An 18,938-nucleotide genomic window follows, 5' to 3' on the forward strand; every position below is an offset into this window, starting at 1 on the left:
ACATTCGAGCAAATTTTGTGGTTAAGAATTAAATAAATCTATGTATTTTGTGCAATATTTTTAGTATATAGTTTAAATTCTAAGGAGCCAATATACATTAGCAGCCCATTATTTTTATCATTTACACATCAAACATTTTTACAGCATGCTGAACTTAATTATAACACCAAATAATAGTGGCCATACATTTTTTTTTGAATGATTAATGGCTAAATAAATGAACTTCATCCAAAGTATAAGACAGCAACCTGTGTGTGACCTTTTATTTGCAGAATTTAAAATATCCTAACTTATAATGGTAAATTTACTGTTTATCATCATTTTAGATTGAGATCGTGGAAATACGAGAAATTTTTCAGCATTACTTCACTTCCTGTGAATTTGGTTGCAGTTGATAATGCCTATGTATTGGAATTGAAATGTAAAGCTTAGGGTTATGAAGAAATTTACTTGCATATTATTTTTAAAAAGTAATTGAAGCAAATGATTGCACTTGTTAAATTTCAAGTATAGTTTGCAGCTTGAATGTAATGTCATTTCTTTTTAATGAATTGATAATTCTTGTGTTTTTCAGTTTTAACTAAATAGGAAGAAAAGATGTGTCTTAATACATTATCTCATATCTCTGGATATGCTTATTCCTCTTAACAGTGCTTGGAAATATTGTACTGCACAAAGAATCTAATGGATTAGAATTTAGAAAACCATTTGAATGAAAATCATTCATGGGCATATTAAAAACAAGGATTCATGTTGAATTCTTGAAAATAGCAAAAGAGGCTGTGTACTGAGTGATATCATCTATGCTTATCTTAAGTTAACATCGCGTATTGATTAAGGCCACATGAATAGGTATGTGGAACTACAAAATATTAAATATGTAAGCATGAATGGGCTATTAAAGCATTTTAAAAATGTAAAAATGCAAAAAGGTTGAACATTTATATTTTCAAAGTATGTACATGCCCTGGTGTTAATTTTACCGATACATATTTTCCTATGTTGGCAAATATTATCCTGAACTTCGAAGAACCTATTCTTCAAAAGTTTAGTTAATTTATGTATGTGCTAAAAAACTGTAGAGAACTGCGAAGAATGATGAAAATAACAACAGTTATTGTAGTGAAAGTGCTGGGAACATGCTGACATGTAATTCTTTTAAAGTTATTGGACAACTGATGACTTGTGTTTAATTTTTTTGTTTTGACATTTTTCAGTAAGCTTGTCAGAACCTATTCTTTGGAATGAGGGAAGTATTTTATGTACTCTAAATGCCACTTTTTGCAGCTTATGCTTTACAGGCGCTGTGTGCAGTTACAGTACTCTTATTGTAGGCAAATGTATAAAGTTTCTTTCTTTTTTCAATATTTGCTTTCAAACTGAAGTGCAGAAAATGCTAGATATTTTTATTGGCCCTGCCTGAGAACAATGTCTGCCCTAGTGTTAATCCGTATGTGTTTAGCTAGAATAGTTATGTTTTCAGATAAGTATTGATCCACAAAATGTACTGATTTTGATTTCCTAGTCAAATGAGATACTCATGTAAATTTTGCTAGACAAAGTGATATTTGATTTTTGACTAATAGGGTTTTCTAAAGGTTACAAAGAAGCATTCATGAGTGGTGATCAAGAACCATGGGCATTTTTAGGTGGCCTTACTGCAGAATTACAGGTACCTTATATATTGTTATTATTTATGTACTGTTGTCAGATATTTTGTAAATTTTTGTACGATTGCATTAAAAAAGATTATATTAATTATTGTATATGTATTTTACTTAAAAAAAGTAAGGTAAATGTTAAATTATTTGTTGTCATGGTGCCAAAATTTTTTCTAGCTTTAATTGTGTTTATATTGTTATTATTCATAATCATACTAAAATTTTGGCCCAATACTGTCTTCATGGTGCAAGAGATCAAATTATACAGTATTAACCTATTAATGTGCAAAATTCTCTCATCAGTGATTAATTGGATGAAGCTGCTAAACAGTATAACTTGCTTCTGGTAGTAATTTAACAGAAATTTATTGGTTCTTTAGAATTCTTCAGGATGTTCGGTAAAAATGCGAGTTTTGTGTAACATGTCTTATTGGAGGGGTTCTTTTAACATGAAAATTCTTTCATCTTTTCTGTTATTAATCATGACCTGTTTTGTGAAAAATCAAAGTGTGAAGCTTTAAAGTCTTTTTCCTAACTTCTTAGTGTATTGCTTGGTGAATTTTTTTAAGTGAGTTTTTTGACACATCGATGAATCTTCTACCATAAAGGTATATATATGAGATTCCATAACTCAAGATCTTTTTGGCTTGTGTTCAGAGAAAAGACAAGGTTTCATCTAATAAGTTCGTGGATTATCAAGGTTTTATCAAATATGTTAGTGGATTATCAAGGCTTTATTGTAGTTTTTAATTAGGGTTTGATTGAAATTTGTTACAAAAAATATAGTAAATTTTGGTGTGTTAGTTTTATTTACTGTGTTTGAATTCCCGTATGTAGCAAGAATGTTACTGTTTTATAGTATCAGAGTTGCCAACTCTCCCGATTTTCGACCGCTCTCCCGCCAACCCGATTTACAATATATTTCTCCCAACTTTTTTTTATTCTCACGATTTTTATGGAACTTGGCTTAAAACTTTGTTATATGAACAAAATAAGGGGGATTTTGGACATCTGAAAGCATTTGAATTTTCTCTAGATTATATCTAAAACAAAACCTTGCGAATCAGATAACTTCTGCTTTGTGAGTGAGAGCATATACGTATCCAGAAACATTGTTCTCCAGTTCTCCAATGGGCATCGAGCTTTACTGCGTGTCATCTGGCATATATTAGCCAATGAGGACAAAGCAAGCTCTTATTGGGATGTTCTTTAGTTATTTCATTCATTTGCCCTGAGTTGTGCGAGTACACGTGCCTTCGGAAAATAGTTTTGAAATTATCATCTTTTGTTATGTCTGCGAGAAATGTGAAATACTCGTGAACGTTTCAAAAATCATACACAGTTGACTTTACTTTCATAATTTCCTCAAGGAAATGTAATAAATTTGCGATGTGTACCGCTTGTCGTTGCGATTTTTCGATTTTGATGGTGGAAGGGCGGATGTTCTCAAACATGTGCGTACACAAAAACACAAGGACAACATGAGTTGTTTTGAAAAAAACAAAAAATTAAATTTTTCTTCGGAAACGAAGGACCAAAACGTTATTAATGCAGAATGTCTGTTCTCTGCCTTTTTACTGGAGCACAACCTGCCACTGAATGCATCGGATCACGCTGCAGCTTTATTTAGAAAAATGTTTCCCGATAGCCAAATCGCTAAGAAATACTCAAGTGTAAGGACCAAAATAGGTAAATTGTTAAAGAAATGGGCTTGAAAAATAAATCTTTAGTTATTGATTGCGTAAAAGCAGCTCTGTTCTGCCTCTTTACGGAGGGAAGCAATAATACCGATTCAAAACTGTATCCAATTGTTGTTTCTTTTTTTTTTAATCCAGAGTTTTCAGAAATGGAGTGAAGTTTACTTTCTGTCCCCACTTTAGAAGGACATTCGACAGGCTTTAATATAGCACAGCTAATTATTAAAACACATTGTTGATATTTATTATTATCTTGAAAGGAGTTCTAAAAGGAAGGAAAAATTGAAACAGTTCCAACAGCTGCATAACAGCAGTTTACAATTAGAAAACTTGCATGAAGTTATAAAATCAGCTAGGATTGACCCAGTGGAGTTTAATTGGAAAACTGAAAGGTGCTGATGGAATTGTAAAATATAATGAACTATCTAGAATTATGTTGGCCATCTTGACAGTTCCCCATAGTAATGCAGAGTGTGAGAGGATTTTCAGTGTTGTTGCGAAAACGAGGACTAAATTTAGATCTAATATTAGTGATGACACATTAGGAAAACTTTTATTGGCAAAAGCAGGCCTACGTGGCAATTGCTATCAACAAAACTATGAAGTTTCTTTCTTAAAGAAAGCAAAATCTGCCACTGTTTATAACATTTGTACGAAAACTGATTAAAGTGTCTTTTTGTTTTCTTAAACGATGCAAGTAATAAAATGTTTTTTATGTGTAAGGTATTTTTGTGTTGCTTGCATTTAAGAATTAGTTACCATTTAAAGTTAATTCATTATTAAAAACTATATTTTTATCATTTAAAAAGAGATACATTGAGAAAAATCTCCTGATTTCTTTAAAAAAATCTGCTTTTTGAGTGTCATAGGTTGGGAAGTATGTAGTATGCATTTATATTGATGTGTGTTAACTGTGGGTCATAACTGAATAAGTAGTGGACCAGGTCTGTGTTAGAACATAGTAGTCATTGTTTTGTTGAAGGACAAATTTAACTTGGCTTTATTTAGTTTGATAATGCACTTATAGCCATATCATGCTTTGTTGGTTTTGCTCAGGTATACCAAATACAGTCCAAATTTTATTTGTGCATCATGTAAAAAATGTCCATTCAGCTCCCATACTGTTTGGATAAGGAGTTTCTCAGAAAATACTTGTCACTCTTTGGCACAAACCTTTTGATATGTGAGCTGATGGATAGCGATGTCTTGCATAATAGATTCCAGTGTATTCGAAAATGTGTATGGAGTTCACTGATGACATGTCAGTCGCACTGGAGGATTTCAACCATGTTGAGAAGCAGATGATTCAGAATATTCTTAATTATGGTCATTGACCTTTCCATATTCGAACACCATAGTTATACTGTTAACTATTCCTTTATGTCTGCAACTCAAACTTTCATAATAGTCTGGTTAATTTCATGTGGGGATGTTTGTCTAGCATGCAGAAACCAAATGATAGCTATTACTTCACATCTGAACGAATTTATTTGCCCATTAATTTTTGCATGTATACACAATGCATATGAAGTTACTGCTGCACAATGCAATAGTAAGCGCAACCTATATTGTGATGATACTCAGACCATACACTGCAGCCTTGGCTGCTGCATTCTGACCCTTCTCCTGAAGCAGATTCTTTTTTCAGTGGACTTATGGCTTTGTAGAATAATGGCCTGAGTTATGTATTTTCAAAATAAGATTTGCCCAGCTTTTTAATACTAAATTGGTAATTCATTTTAGATAGCCCTCATATAAAAATGTCAGTGTTTGATGTGTTAAACATTTTCATACTATGTTTGTTTATATATGTCAGTTTTATTTTTAATTAATGCTTCTTTTCAGCACCTGTTGCCTCTTGAAAGTGTGAATGACTTGTTTCTGTATAAATCTCCAGAGACTCCTAATAACAGAATATATACTATCCGTCCTTACTTGCCTTCTGATGAGGTAAACTTTTTAAACTTCTTATCTTCTAAAAATATACTGTATTGTTCTTTTGAGCAATGAGTCATTCAATGCTTATAAGCTTTTTATCACTATGTGTTATGTACAAGTCTTCTTTTAATTGAAAATATGAAGTGTATGTGGCAATGTCTAATTTAATTAACACTTCTGAATTTTATGCACTAACCGGTCTGAAATTAGTTTAGGGTGAATTTGATTCTTTAGTGAAAATCTATATCTTCAGCTTACTGTGAAACCTAATGCAAGTGTCGATAGAAGTGGGCAGGAAATTCATCATTGGTCACACAGATAGTTCCACCACACTAACTATGCAGTTCTGCTCCATTTTTGATGAAAAACGACTTGAAAGACAGTCCAAAGGTCTTCCGCCCTACCACCAAATTCTTGAGATAACTTTTGGTGCTCTGTTTTTTTTAGGGCCATTTTGCTGCACAGATACTATATGCTTAGACATGCATGCCTTCTCCAAGAATTAAACCTCAGCCCATCAGTATGGTGGTCAGCATCACTAACCACTATACTGGCTAGATGACTGAAACCTGATGTAGATGTTGTATCGGCTCATTTTATCACTGTGGCAGTTGGTTCGTCCCCTTGCTGGTCAAGTATTTTATTGGTTAAGTGTTTAAATTATAAAAATTGTTGCTAGTTGCTATGAAGGTGGGAAGTTGCAATTGTTTATTGATGTACATGCTGTTATGTGACTAAGGCTTCCCATCCCTAAGCTGTTTTGTCTGTTAGGGAGCTAAGTTTAACTCAGAGAGTTCAAAATTTTCTTCTCCATTTATGCTTATAATTTTTTTTTATTACCGCAAGAGTTTTATGACTTTTGCAAATAATTCTTTTTGCATTATTATACTTAATTGCATTGAATGCAATAATAGAATAAAGAACTTGATGTTGCTGCATTAACATGAATTTATAGATGTAAAACTTTAGAAAATTAATGATGGTGTTTCATGTCTTACACACAACTTTATTTTGCATTTGTAACCAGGAAAATGTGTTTTTTTTTTTTTTTTTTTTAAATTCTGATGCCATTCATGGTTTTATGCTTTTTTACTGGCTCTAAATTCTGCATAACTGAATACTGGGCCAGTTGTTTCTAAGTGCTAAAATTCTGATGACTTGGAGTCAGACTCTTCAGTTAAAATACCTCCAACCTGTCCCTCCTCCAGAAATTTATTAAATAATGTGAATTGGAATCAAATAGCTAAAGCGTAAATGAAAAATTGCTCAATTTTTGATTTGTTCTGGCTCTGGTTAATGAACAGTATTTTCCATAAATAGATTTTCTTTCAAAATGAAATTAAACTTAAAATTATTAAAGAGAATTAATTATTAAAGAGAGAGATAATTAAAATGGTGCATTGCCAGCAGCAAAGTTTAAACTGAAGGTTTTACCATGCATCAGATGTATGCAGCAGGCAAAGACATCTCTTGTCAGGCAGATAATCTTCTTATGCTGTAATCAGTTAACCTAACCTAATTGTATGCCAATAGGAAGTGCATGTGAGATATAAATTAAAGACTAACTGAATTAGGGAAACCTGTCTTGTAACACGACCTTTTGCCTTGATGACGGTTGCAGTTCTTGACATGGACTTGACAAGACACTTGGAAGTTATGGAAAGCCATATGTATCCTTGACTCTGAACAACATCCTACATGTCACGAAGATTAGATGGGAGGTGGTCGGAGCATCGAACATCTTTCAATTGCATCTCAAATGTGTTAATCGGATTCAGGTCAGGTGACCTCGAAAGCCAGAAAGCACATGCAGATCTGTGGAATGCTCATCCAACCATTCAGGTACAATTCAGGCCCAATGGCATGATGCATTGTCTTGCTGAAAGATAATCTGTATAGTGAACCGTTGAAAATTAACAGAAGCAGATGGTCATCAAGAATATCTGGTAATATTCATTTGTGAGAGACAATGTCACGTGCACCAGGGGTCCCATGTCAGTCCATGTGAACACTGCCCAGACAAGAATATTACCTGCACCAGCTTGAAGAGTTCCTTGCTGGCAGGAAGGATACACCACTTCATGCGGTTTACGTTGTGCACCTACTCTGCCATCAAAATTTACCAACATGAATCTTAACTCATCACTGCAGGCAACAATTTTCTGTATCTCGATGATCCATTGTCAGTGTTCCCATGTCCATGCTAATCATTGTGCCATATTTTGTGCAGTCAGTAGAGGGACTCTCATAGGACAATAACTCCTGTATTCCATTGAGAAAAGGTTTTCTATGCTGTTATGCACTAGTGTTAAATTGATGGGTGACCTGTTGTACTGTGGCCGTCGATTAAAGCGGGCTAGCTGCCAACAACCTTTGTCATCCATATGCTGTTGTCCGTGGCAGTTGATACTGGCAGCAATGGTTTTTACCGGAATTGCGTCTTCACAGTTCCCCCTTGACACATGAATGGTGCATAAAATTCAAGTGTGTGTTATTTTTTAGTTGATAAGATTCCAATAAAAGTAGTGCATTTTAATTGTACAGCCTTTCTGGAAAATTATTTATTTTCTAGGCTCAAGTATATAATGTATGCCGAAGGACATGTGATGATGGCATGGATGGAAGTGAAGTTTTCCCTGAATATCCAAATCTAATTGGAGATAAGTATGTGTTTTGTTAAAATGGGAACTTTGCTTATGTATCTCTTATTTTATTCTCCTAATAATATTTTAAAATTTAACAGGTTAGTGGGACATTTTCTGTGCTTGAGCCCAGAATATTGTTTTGTTGTTGAAGATGACATGGGTATATGTGGATATGCATTAGCAGCTCTAGATGCACAGCAGTTGAAAAAGAAAGCAGAAATATGTTGGATACCTGAATTGCTTTTGAAATATCCTGCACCAAAGAAAGAGAATGGGGAAATGTTAACACCTGCAGAAGTAAGTCTGTCAGCATAACTTTTTTCTGATTTTTTAAAATTTATAACAGGAAGATACTTTGGTGTCATTCTGCAATTTTCACTCGAGCATAAATGGGAAAAGCTGATAAGAATCAGTCTTGTTTTTATTTCCTAATGTTGTATTTTATTGTATACTGTTATTACACTCAACACTTACCAAGTTTCATAACTGTTACATGAAAGAATTTTGATTTACTATGCATTTTAGTTCTCTGATTGGTCTCATAACTTAGATAATTATGTTTATTTCAATAAAATATAGATATCCTTCAAGTGTTTTTACTTTTTAAAAATGTGTGTCTGAAGATAAAAAATCTGCATATCTTTGGGGTAGAGATTGCACAGATATAAAAGCAGTGGTATGAAACTAAAAATCAGATTTCAACTAGAAAAAGCAATTTTTATGACATTTTTATTAAAAGGACAGCAAAATGTATAGAAAGAAAATAAGGATAAAAAAATTTATAAACTTGTTTTAGTATTTTTGAGCATGTAATTTCTGTAATTGTAATGTATGACTGTAATTTATATTAAAATTTTAGAATATTTTAGTATGAATTCCCCAAGTTACAGGTAGTATTTTCTGATTGATTATGGAGTTTTGTTCAAAAACATTTTAATATGTTATGTTCTTTGCATCTTCAGCAGCAAGACAGAAATTTTTTGTGCAGTATTTAAAATACACCATGATCTTACTCATGTTTGTCATCCACTCTGCAGTGTGTTCTTGGAATCTGTGCTGACTTTTTATCATATCATTTGTATAAAAAAAGCTGTGTTTTAGATATGTCTTTTATTGCATCTTATGTGCAGAAATTTCATCATCGCAGTCTATCACTAAAACTGGGTATTGTAGGTTATGTCACATATTGGTCAAGGTAGATTTGGAAACAAGTTTTTTATTCAAAAGTATTGCAATCTTTCTAACTGAATTTGACTATTTGTATCTGTCCAGGTGAATGGATTTTAAATATTGGTAGATTTGGAATCGGTGTATTTATAATCCTGTACTGTATTTCCATAAGTTTTCTAAGTTGTATTTGAGTCATAACCTTTGTTATTAAAAAACTTTCAAAACTTCTGCAGACTATGTAGAAAGAAGGAAAAGGATGAAGTTTTTGTATCCCTATTTTTTGCTTCCTAATCGACAAAATTTACATTTTTCTGGTGTCAAAATGTTGGACTAGGTTATGTAATACATGCTAACATTTAGGATCAGGAGAACAATTTGTAGGAATTTCGTTCTCCTGATGAGGAGGGACCTTTAGCTGCCCTCGAAATCGATTGAGTGTTGTAATATACTTACGCTAAATACAAGGTTGTTGTTGCGATTTTAATTGTCACATTGGCGTGTTTCTCTTCATTTCTATTAGGTGCTTTTCAAAAATTGTACGCAGATGATTTTCCGTGAATTATCTTTTGTCAAAGGAATTGCTTTTGTAAAGCATACAATTTAGTTTTTTTAGTTGTGCATGATAGAAGTGCTGATGTTTTTTAACATGTGTAAAGCATGAAAAGTTGTTATCAGGAAAAACAGAACTACACTACATAGCAATTGCTTTAGACAAAATTATAATACTTGGTTCCTAAAGAAAGGGAGGAGGGGAAACTGTGTTTTAAGTTGCATAAAAAAATTGTTCTGTAAAAGGTATATGTATGATGTAAATTTTTTGTTTTGGTTTTTCAGATTTTGCATGAAATTGGAAGAGAAACATGCACATGTAGAAATTAAAAATAATTCAAAAAAGCAATCTTTCACATATATTTCACATATATTTTGTATAAAACCTTATTGATTTCAAGAGTAGGCTACAGCTTCCTCTTTCCAGAAGATGTGCAGATCAGCTGCTGTGCCTCTCACTTCTACATTTGAATTATGTGGTGTCACCTCCTGTGAAATGGAGTATGTCGTCTTTCTCATCATTCTCTGTGCATCAAGCTGACCCATTCAACCTGCCATTTTTTGTGACGAATCATGTAGATAACCTCCATGTCTACCAAAATTGCAATTAGTCATAATCGCTAATTTTTCAAGTGTTAGGTCACAGATCTGTTATTTGTCCATAATATTCTCTTATGGTGAAGCAGTATGAAGTTTAAAGAAAAGCTGTACAAAATATTTTGCAAGTTCAGTGTACCTTATGTTTTCATTGTAAGTAAGCATTGTCATAGTCTTTGTTTGCAATTTAGTTGATTGCAAATGCTCTTTTTCTCCAAAGCAAATGACAAATCTTTTAAGTCGGAAATATTGTATCTTCTGACAACTGCCTATGACTGGCCTCCAGATGCACGACTGTTTGTTTAGTGGTCAGTAGTGGTTGCAGGTCTTTTCAGCTACATAACTTAGTCCGTGTTGATTATTGAGGCATAATCTTTTCTGTACTTTAGGTATTTGGATTTTGTTTGTTATCTGTATATTTTCTTTCAATTTGTAAACCATTAATTGAAGCATAACGTGGGAGTGCTTAGTTGCAAATCTTAAAAACTTTAATGCCTGTAATTAAAGTGCCTTATAAAGTGCAAGAAATATTTATATACTGTCATTTTTTTTCAGGAAATTATATCTGCATTCTATAGTCAGCAAAAAGTAGGACCACCTGATATTGTTTATCAGCATCATCCATCAACATTGCGCATGAATATTTTACCAACTGTTAATGATCCCAGTGTGCCAAAGCGTATGCTAACTTGCATTTTATCAACTTTAAAGGCTAATGGTGAGTTAATTTTCAGTGTAATGTCATGTAATTCAAAAATTAACAGAGATAAAAATTGTGTGACAAGTGCCTGATAGATGAAGTAAAACTAAGAAGATACAAAATGAAAAAATTTCCTTTTTTTCATTATCTATTTCTTAAATTCTTCATGCATTAACTTAAAATTTGTACATTTATAAGTGTATTTTTGAATTATGTAATTGATGAGACATTTTACATTGTCTAAATTTGTTTTCTTAGGTTCACATGGAGTGTTTGCGGAAGTCACCGTTGGAGATAAAAATATTGTAGATTTCTTTTCTAAACTTGGATTTTTAGAAATCGCACACCCAGGTTTTACTTGTGATGATGTTTTTTACATGGGAAGGACTTTTTAAAAATTTTTAGGAATTGGATTCCCCCCCCTGTCTGCCTGAAATTTACTGCCTTGTTTTTATTAATACAGGTCTAACTGTTTGTACTTGGTCCTGAGTTAGTTTGCAACAGTGACAATCGAGCGACATATGGGAAAATTAATATTACTCATGTTAATGCAAATTGAGTGGTTGGTAATGCTGAGGAGATTCACTCTAAATCATTTTCACCCAATCTCCTTCACAGTATCTCAACTGTAAAAATATTGCTTTTAGTTAGTATGAGTAAGGTTTGTAGTGTCACACGCTTAGACATTAATTTATTCTTTAGAGCTCTTAATTATTTTGTACTCATTTTCAAAATTAATTTCCTGTCTTTTCAAGCACACTATAAGTAATTTAGTATGGTTAAATTCAAACATTATTCTTGTAAATAATTCATTTTATGCAGAATTTAATTAAGTTTTAAATGCAGCACATGATCAATCTGAAGTTTTATGTTTCTTCATTTATATGTAAATAAGTTGTATTATGTACATTGAAAATATCTGTATGTATATAAAAATTATAGTGTGTATTTATATGAAGAGCTGTATATGTATGATTGAAAGTAACTTATAAAATCCTACAAATGCTGACAAATTGCATATGTGCAGTTAAAAACGAGCACAAAAAATATGTTATTTATTATGTAATATCTGAATTAGTACTCATTTAAGAAACTTTTTTTCTTTTGTTCGAGTGTTTGAATTGCTGTAGATCTGCTCATATTGATCCACATTTTGTATTAATATTCATTTTTATATTTTGTATTGAAATTTATATTTTTGTGAACTGTATTCAGTATACAAATGATTTATTTGTGATTGATTTTAATCTAAATATAATACACTGACTTCTGGAAATAAAAAGAACTGATAAAGTTTAAAAAGAGATTTCATGCCAGTAATGTCCAATTGATAATTGAAAATGAATTAGAAACTAGTGTAGCTAGTAATGAACTAACAATAAAACTCAGTTGTTCAAATCATATCATTTTCAATAATGGATTTTCTGCATTATCTGCAAATTGTTCAACTGAGTTTGGCTTAGAAAAAGAATGTGTTGAATAATTTTGTAGTACTAGAAGGAATGAAAATATTAATCATTTATTATTTGCAATTATGATTTTCTACAAATTGTTTGAGAACGTAAGTTACTATTCTACTACTGCAGACAATTAGGTACTTGCTATTCTTGACCTTTATTTAAAATTAAGCACTGTTATAAATTTATATGAACAGCTGTATATGTATAATTAAAAGTAACTTGGAAAATCCTCCAAATGCTGACGAATTGCATTCATGCAATTAAAAATAAACGAAAAATTCATAATTTATTATGTAATATCTGAATTACTAATTTAATAAATAATTGTTCGTATTTGAATTATCTCAGAACCGCTCATACTGATCCACATTAAGTAGTAATACTCATTTCTATATTTCGTATTGAAATTTATATATCTAATTACTACTCATTTAATAAATTACTGTTTGTATTTGAATTGCTTCAGATCCACTCATACTGATCCACATTATGTAGTACAGTCAAAAGTCATTAATTCGGACACCCATAATCCGGACGTTGCAGATTGCGTTGTTCCTTAATCTTCAAATTGGATCCGGCTTATTATTTTTTGCAGACTGTTAGAGCAATTTTATAAAAGTAAGCTTGAACTTTCGATTATGTCAAATAGAATTTCCGATGCTGGAGCTTCCAAAGGATCTACAAAGCGAAAGTATGTTTCGATGTCCATCAAACAAAAAGTGGAATTGCTGCAAAAAATGGATAAATTCATATCCTTTGTTTCTGTAACCATTCCGAAATCTGTTTATCAATTTCACGCTGCTCTGCGGGGGGAGGGGGACGCCGCAGCGCGCAATGAAGTGGAAGTTGATCTGTCAGCACAATCCTTATCTTCAGGGCAGATTTTTTATTTTATTTAGCTTATAATTCCTTACTAAATGTAGTATTTCATCTCGATGTACTCCGTCTTTGATATGATTTAAATCAAATTCCTCGTTATTATAATTCACTTCCGATAGTGAAGAAAGTGACAGAGGTTATTGAATACGAAAAAGTCGGTATTCTTGACTTAGCAATTATAGGACTTGAACAGCGGAACTTTGTAACTGAACAAGAAATTATGTATGTTTATAGAATTAAAGAGAAAGTATTATCACATAAAACAAAGCAACTTAAACAACTTACATTGAAAGAAATGTTTAATAAAGTAAATAAATAAATATTAATCTTTTTTTTTCTAAATTTTGATACCCTTTAGATCATATTTGTTCTTTATTTCATAAATTACGATTTCGTATTTTTAATTTTATAATTTCCGCATGCTATCTTACCAGATTTAAACTGATGATCTATAATATGGAAAAATCGATAATCTGGAATTGCCAAAGTCCCGACAAGTCCTGATTAACGACTTTTGACTGTAATACTCATTTCTATATTTTGTATTGAAATTTCTATATGTACTGTATTCAGTGTACAGATTCTGTACTGACTAATTTATGATTGATTTTTTAAGCCAAATATGATACATTGACTTCTGTGAATAGTAAGAACTGATGAAGTTTAAAAGGGACTTAATGCCAGTAATGTCTTAAGTTGATAATTGAAAATGAATTAGGAATTAGTGTAGGTAGTTAGAAACTTAACTATTAAAATCAGTGGTTCAAATCATATTTTCGAAAATCGTTTGCATTATCCACAATTTGTTTTCACCAAGTTTGATTTGGAAAAAAGTAGGTTGAGCAGTGCGATAAGGAATAAAAATATTGATCATATTTATTGTTTGATATTAAGATTTTTTAGTCATTTTATGAGAATTTAAATTACTTTCATTATTGCGTACAATTTCATGTTCACCATCTTAGCCTAACTGTTTATTTGTTAAAATATTTTCCTCATTTTTAATGTGAGTTTTTTTTTATATATTTTAAAGTTTTAGATTTATCTGTATTGTAAGTTATTAGACAAACAAGTGTCCATTTTTGTGTGTAAAATATGCTTGCTTGAGTCTCGATATGTGTTGAACTACTTAAGACTGGGGATGTGACATATTAAAAAAATTATCATGAATGGATTTTTAGTTTTGTGAATTAATTTATAATATCACTAGTTTAAACTTTAAATTTTAAATACTCTACCTCCCAAATTATGAATAATAGTTGATTTTAACTGAACTGAAAGAGCAGCAGATGTACTAGTCAGCATGTAAACTATAATCATGCAAGCTATGCACATCTTTTGATGTATCTGTGACAAGGATTTCATAAATTAATTAATTTTCACTTTATTGGTTATAGTTTCAGTTATATAGCTGGCATTATAGATGCATACTTATACTGGTTATATATGCATATACCAAATGAATACTGATACACTACTAATCTACCGGTATTTGAAAAGATAAAAATGTGAAAACTTATGTTCAGCAGGTTATACTTAAAATAACTGCAAAAGAAGCGTATGTTTATAATGAAATAAAACTATTAACAATAGAGCTTTCCTGGACCCGTGCCTGTCAAAGATTGCTAAATATGAATGAAAATGTCTGAAAACATAATTTTAATTCATACACTAACTTATACTGAAATCTAAATATTAGCTGAATATTCAGATTTTATTTTAAATTTATTTAATGGCAAACTGAGTTTCGGTAGACTCTTATCATTTGTAACTGATTTTTCTTTTTAATTCCTAATACTTTATCATTTTTTAGCTGTTCTGCAGTATATACAGTACAAAGTCAGATCCGGACTCTTCGGGACTTTGGCGATTCCAGATTTTTCAAGATATTAGATCATCAATTTAAATCTAGTAAGATGGCATGTGAAAATTATAAAATAAAAATATGAAATCATGATTTATGAAATAATAAAGCATTTATGAACTATAGGGTATCAAAATTTACAAAAAGGTTTAATATTTATTTGTTTACTTTATTAACATCTTTCAAAGTTAGTTGTTCAGGTTGCTTCATTTTTTGTACTAATATTTCCTCTTTTATTCTATAGACAGACATAATTTCTTGTTCACTTAGAAAGCTCCATTGCTCCTGTGCATTTGCTGTGTCAAAAATTCCAACTAACTTGTCAATCAAAATTTTTTCTTTTTCAAAAACCTTTTCTACTTTCATCACTATTGGTATGAATATTTTCTGGATCTAGAACTATACTAAAGATTTCACAATTTGTTAGTTGACTGATGATTTCGCATTGTCCTCACAATCAAAATTTCTGTTATATATCATCTTCATTTGTTAGCACTTCTCCACATTTCTTTACAAAAATTCATTAATCGGAAAATTTCACGTTTGATTTGGGATACCTGAAAACCTACAATTTCACTTGCGGCTATCATCTTCACCATGAAATATGGTAGCTGGTCATAAATTATGCCAAGTATTTTTTAAAGTATCTGGAGACACATATTCCCATGATCTTGCAATGCTCCATACAGCAGATTTTATGCTAAAATATTTCAAAAACTATTGAATAGTTTTGCTGCATGAGTAATTACTCAATGTGGTCATGTGGTGATGAAAGCAAAATATAATAAAAATTTGCCAGGTTGGCATCAGAGATATAAAACAGTAGTAGGTGTAAAATCAGCAATGTTTCTATGTAGAATGGTTTGGTTTGAGATGTAAGCCAAGCAGATATGCAGCTACAGAGCCAAATCATTGATCAAAATTTATGCTAAAATGATTGTTTCTTCAGTAACGAGGTATTTTGTATAGTGCCAAAGTAAAACTAAGAATTGGGACTCTCCACATGTTTTATTATGGTGTGGGGAATCAAATGCGCATGCGTAAAGCATACAAAAAAATTTCCTTAAAAAATCTGAAAGGTTTCAGATTTTAAACTACGTCCAAAACATTTTGTGTGTTACCTTTATTTTTAAATATGTTCTTCACACTCTACCATAAAAGTCAGTTCAAGAGCAAGATCATAAAATAATTTTAAATTGAGCATATCTTTAGAATTTCCGATATACAGTCTCACACACTGAAGATAAATGTGTTTTTTCTGTACATCGTTGCCATTGCTCGCTTTGAAATTCTTGAGTTTGTTAATAAAAATTCATTAAAGTATTACAAAATAGGAAATCTATAATAAAACATTCCAAACTTCAAATTTGGGTTTCCAGATGACCATATTTGTAGTAGGATTAAGTCATTCAAAATTCGATGGCTGTATGTAGAGTTGTTTTATCACAATGCGAGAAACATGCATACATTTATGCAGATTCTTCATTATTTATTTTCTTCAAATATGATACAGGTCGATAATATTTGGTGGCAACAGTTTGAAAAGTCAAACGGACATCCAGAGTGATTCGACGCAAAATCACAAAACAAAAACAGTAGTCTCTCTGAGACAAAGCCCCTTTTGGACTAAAAAAAAGGGTTGGTGGCTTTTAAGTCCAGATTTTAGATCATTCTGGATATTGGACATCCAGATCTAGGATTTTGTATCGTATAACTTAAGGAAAAGGCTACTTCTGGTAATTAGATGAGTACAGTTAATAAGAATTTATTAAATGGAGCCAGTGTAGTATAAAAATTAAATATGAAGAACAAAAGGAAAATGTAAATATAAAGTTACAACTTAACCAATGTATGTGTAATTAATGAGAAAAAATTTAAGTTTAAAATAAAACTTAATAAATAAACTTAATAATAAAGATTTTGGGGGAAAAACTAATATCAAATTTTTCAGGATACTCACTTTTTTCTATTCAAGTTTTCAGCTCGAAATTTAATTACTCTGAATTATGACTCATTATTAAAAATCTTCATTTTAATTTATAATGGCGTTAATAATAAAGATTTTGGGAAAAACTGATAATATCAAATTCCTTAGGATACTCAAGTTTCTGTATTCAAATTTTCAGGTCGAAATTTAATTACTCAGGATTATGTCTCATTATTGGAAAACTTCATTTTAATTTATAATGCCTTTATTACCTTTAAGGAAGAATTAGTTTGTCTGTACATTTCCTTTTTTGTGTGTATGTGTGCCAAACCTCCTCCTTGCGACCTTAAAAGAAATTAATCTGTATTTTTCAGATGTGGATTGTATGCAATTTAGTTATTAAAATATATGAATTCATCACAGCCTTACTATCTTCATTTCCATTGTGCTAAACAGTCAGCTTTATAGGTTTTTCAAAGATTTAAATGTGGATCTGCTGTCATTCATGTTGAAATGTATATTGTTTATTCTTTAGAAGCAGATCTTCATTCCATATTGTATTCATGCTTTTTTATGTAATTTTATTAGTTATTTAATTGTAGAAGTGAAGTATGCCATTTCTGAGGGTCTCGAAAAAATATCTGCACAAAAAAAATAAAGTATGAAAGCTTTCAGATTTTATATTATGCCTCAAAGGGGCTTCTTTTTAATGTTTTGTGTGTTACTTTTATTTATTAAATATCATGTTCTTAAGACTTGGACCATAAAATTCAATTCAACAGCAAATATAAAAAAATATTTAAAAGAGCATATCTTTAGAATTCCTGATACATAGTCTTGTGTGCTGGAGATAAAAATGTCCCCCCCCTTGTACAGTGTTGCCATTGCTTGCTTTAAAATCGTTGAGTTTCTTAATCAAGAACTCATAAATGCTTTAGAAAATATGAAATAGTTAATAAAACAAATTCCAAATTTGGACTTCCAGATGCCCGTATTTGGGTGGAGACTTAACATTATTCAAAATTTGATGGCTCTAGGTACGGTTTTATCACAATGGGAGAAACGTACATACATTTATATAGATTCTTCATTATTTAATTTCTTTAAATATAACACAGGTACCAATTTAAAAAGAAATTTGCCGTTTATAGTGAATCAACACAAAGTACCAAAATGAAATTAATAGCCCTTCTGGGTTAATGCCCATTGGGCTTAAAAAAAAGGGGGGATGCTCAAGCAAGCAGCATTTTTGTAATAAGTTAAAATATTTTGCATTTGTTATTTACTTTTTCTTAAAATCCCATTTTCATTCATAACTTAAAACCTTTTTTATTCTAATGTAATGTTTTTCATGAAAAAATAATTTGATTCTGTTTTGTAACTGCATGTAGTTTTTAATGCAAAAATGGTATTATTTATGTGATGAGCTGTCTTTTTTGTTTTGCTTTACTTTGATATTGTTAAAAATTATTTCAGATAAAATTGCCAAAACTGATGTTTATTTACATCAATATTTATAAGGCTCATTTCAGTAATTACAGTTTGAGATATATTTAGCACTTTTTTTTTTTTTTTTTTCTGTAATGATAAAAAATTAGTGTGTATAATTCCATAAGGATAATACTGAAATAATCAGGTGAATAAACTGCAGAACATTTTTAGAGCAGTATTTTATATGAAACAAATCGTAACTCTGAGTAAATTTAGTTTTTAAATGTGAATGTGCATTCTTCATGATGTACTTTGTTTTGTATGTATGTTTATATATGGGATTTTTGTGAATCATGGAGCTCTTACTCAAAGCTTAAAATGTATTTTTGGAAAGTGAATTAAAACAAAATATGAAGTCTT

The 18,938-nt window shown here is 31.1% G+C and overlaps 1 protein-coding gene across 5 annotated transcripts in view; it reads left to right on the top strand.

Moving 5' to 3' along the window:
- Positions 1-18,938, top strand: part of Oga (O-GlcNAcase) — a 102,498-nt gene extending 83,560 nt beyond the window's left edge. For 3 of the 5 annotated variants that reach the window (XM_035360576.2, XM_035360571.2, XM_035360574.2), the window contains 6 exons: positions 1,587-1,672; positions 5,204-5,308; positions 7,869-7,960; positions 8,040-8,238; positions 10,813-10,975; positions 11,216-18,938. In XM_035360576.2, the coding sequence (XP_035216467.1) occupies positions 1,587-1,672; positions 5,204-5,308; positions 7,869-7,960; positions 8,040-8,238; positions 10,813-10,975; positions 11,216-11,352 (782 nt within the window). In that variant the 3' untranslated portion in view covers positions 11,353-18,938. The remainder of the gene's footprint in view (positions 1-1,586; positions 1,673-5,203; positions 5,309-7,868; positions 7,961-8,039; positions 8,239-10,812; positions 10,976-11,215) is intronic. The other 2 variants (XM_035360573.2, XM_035360575.2) reach the window with 1 other exon arrangement.

The sequence above is a fragment of the Stegodyphus dumicola genome, chromosome X1 (genome assembly GCF_044657685.1).
Source record: "Stegodyphus dumicola isolate Sdum_Otavi_A_Nest chromosome X1, ASM4465768v1".
In the NCBI taxonomy this organism is placed as follows: Eukaryota; Metazoa; Arthropoda; class Arachnida; order Araneae; family Eresidae; genus Stegodyphus; species Stegodyphus dumicola.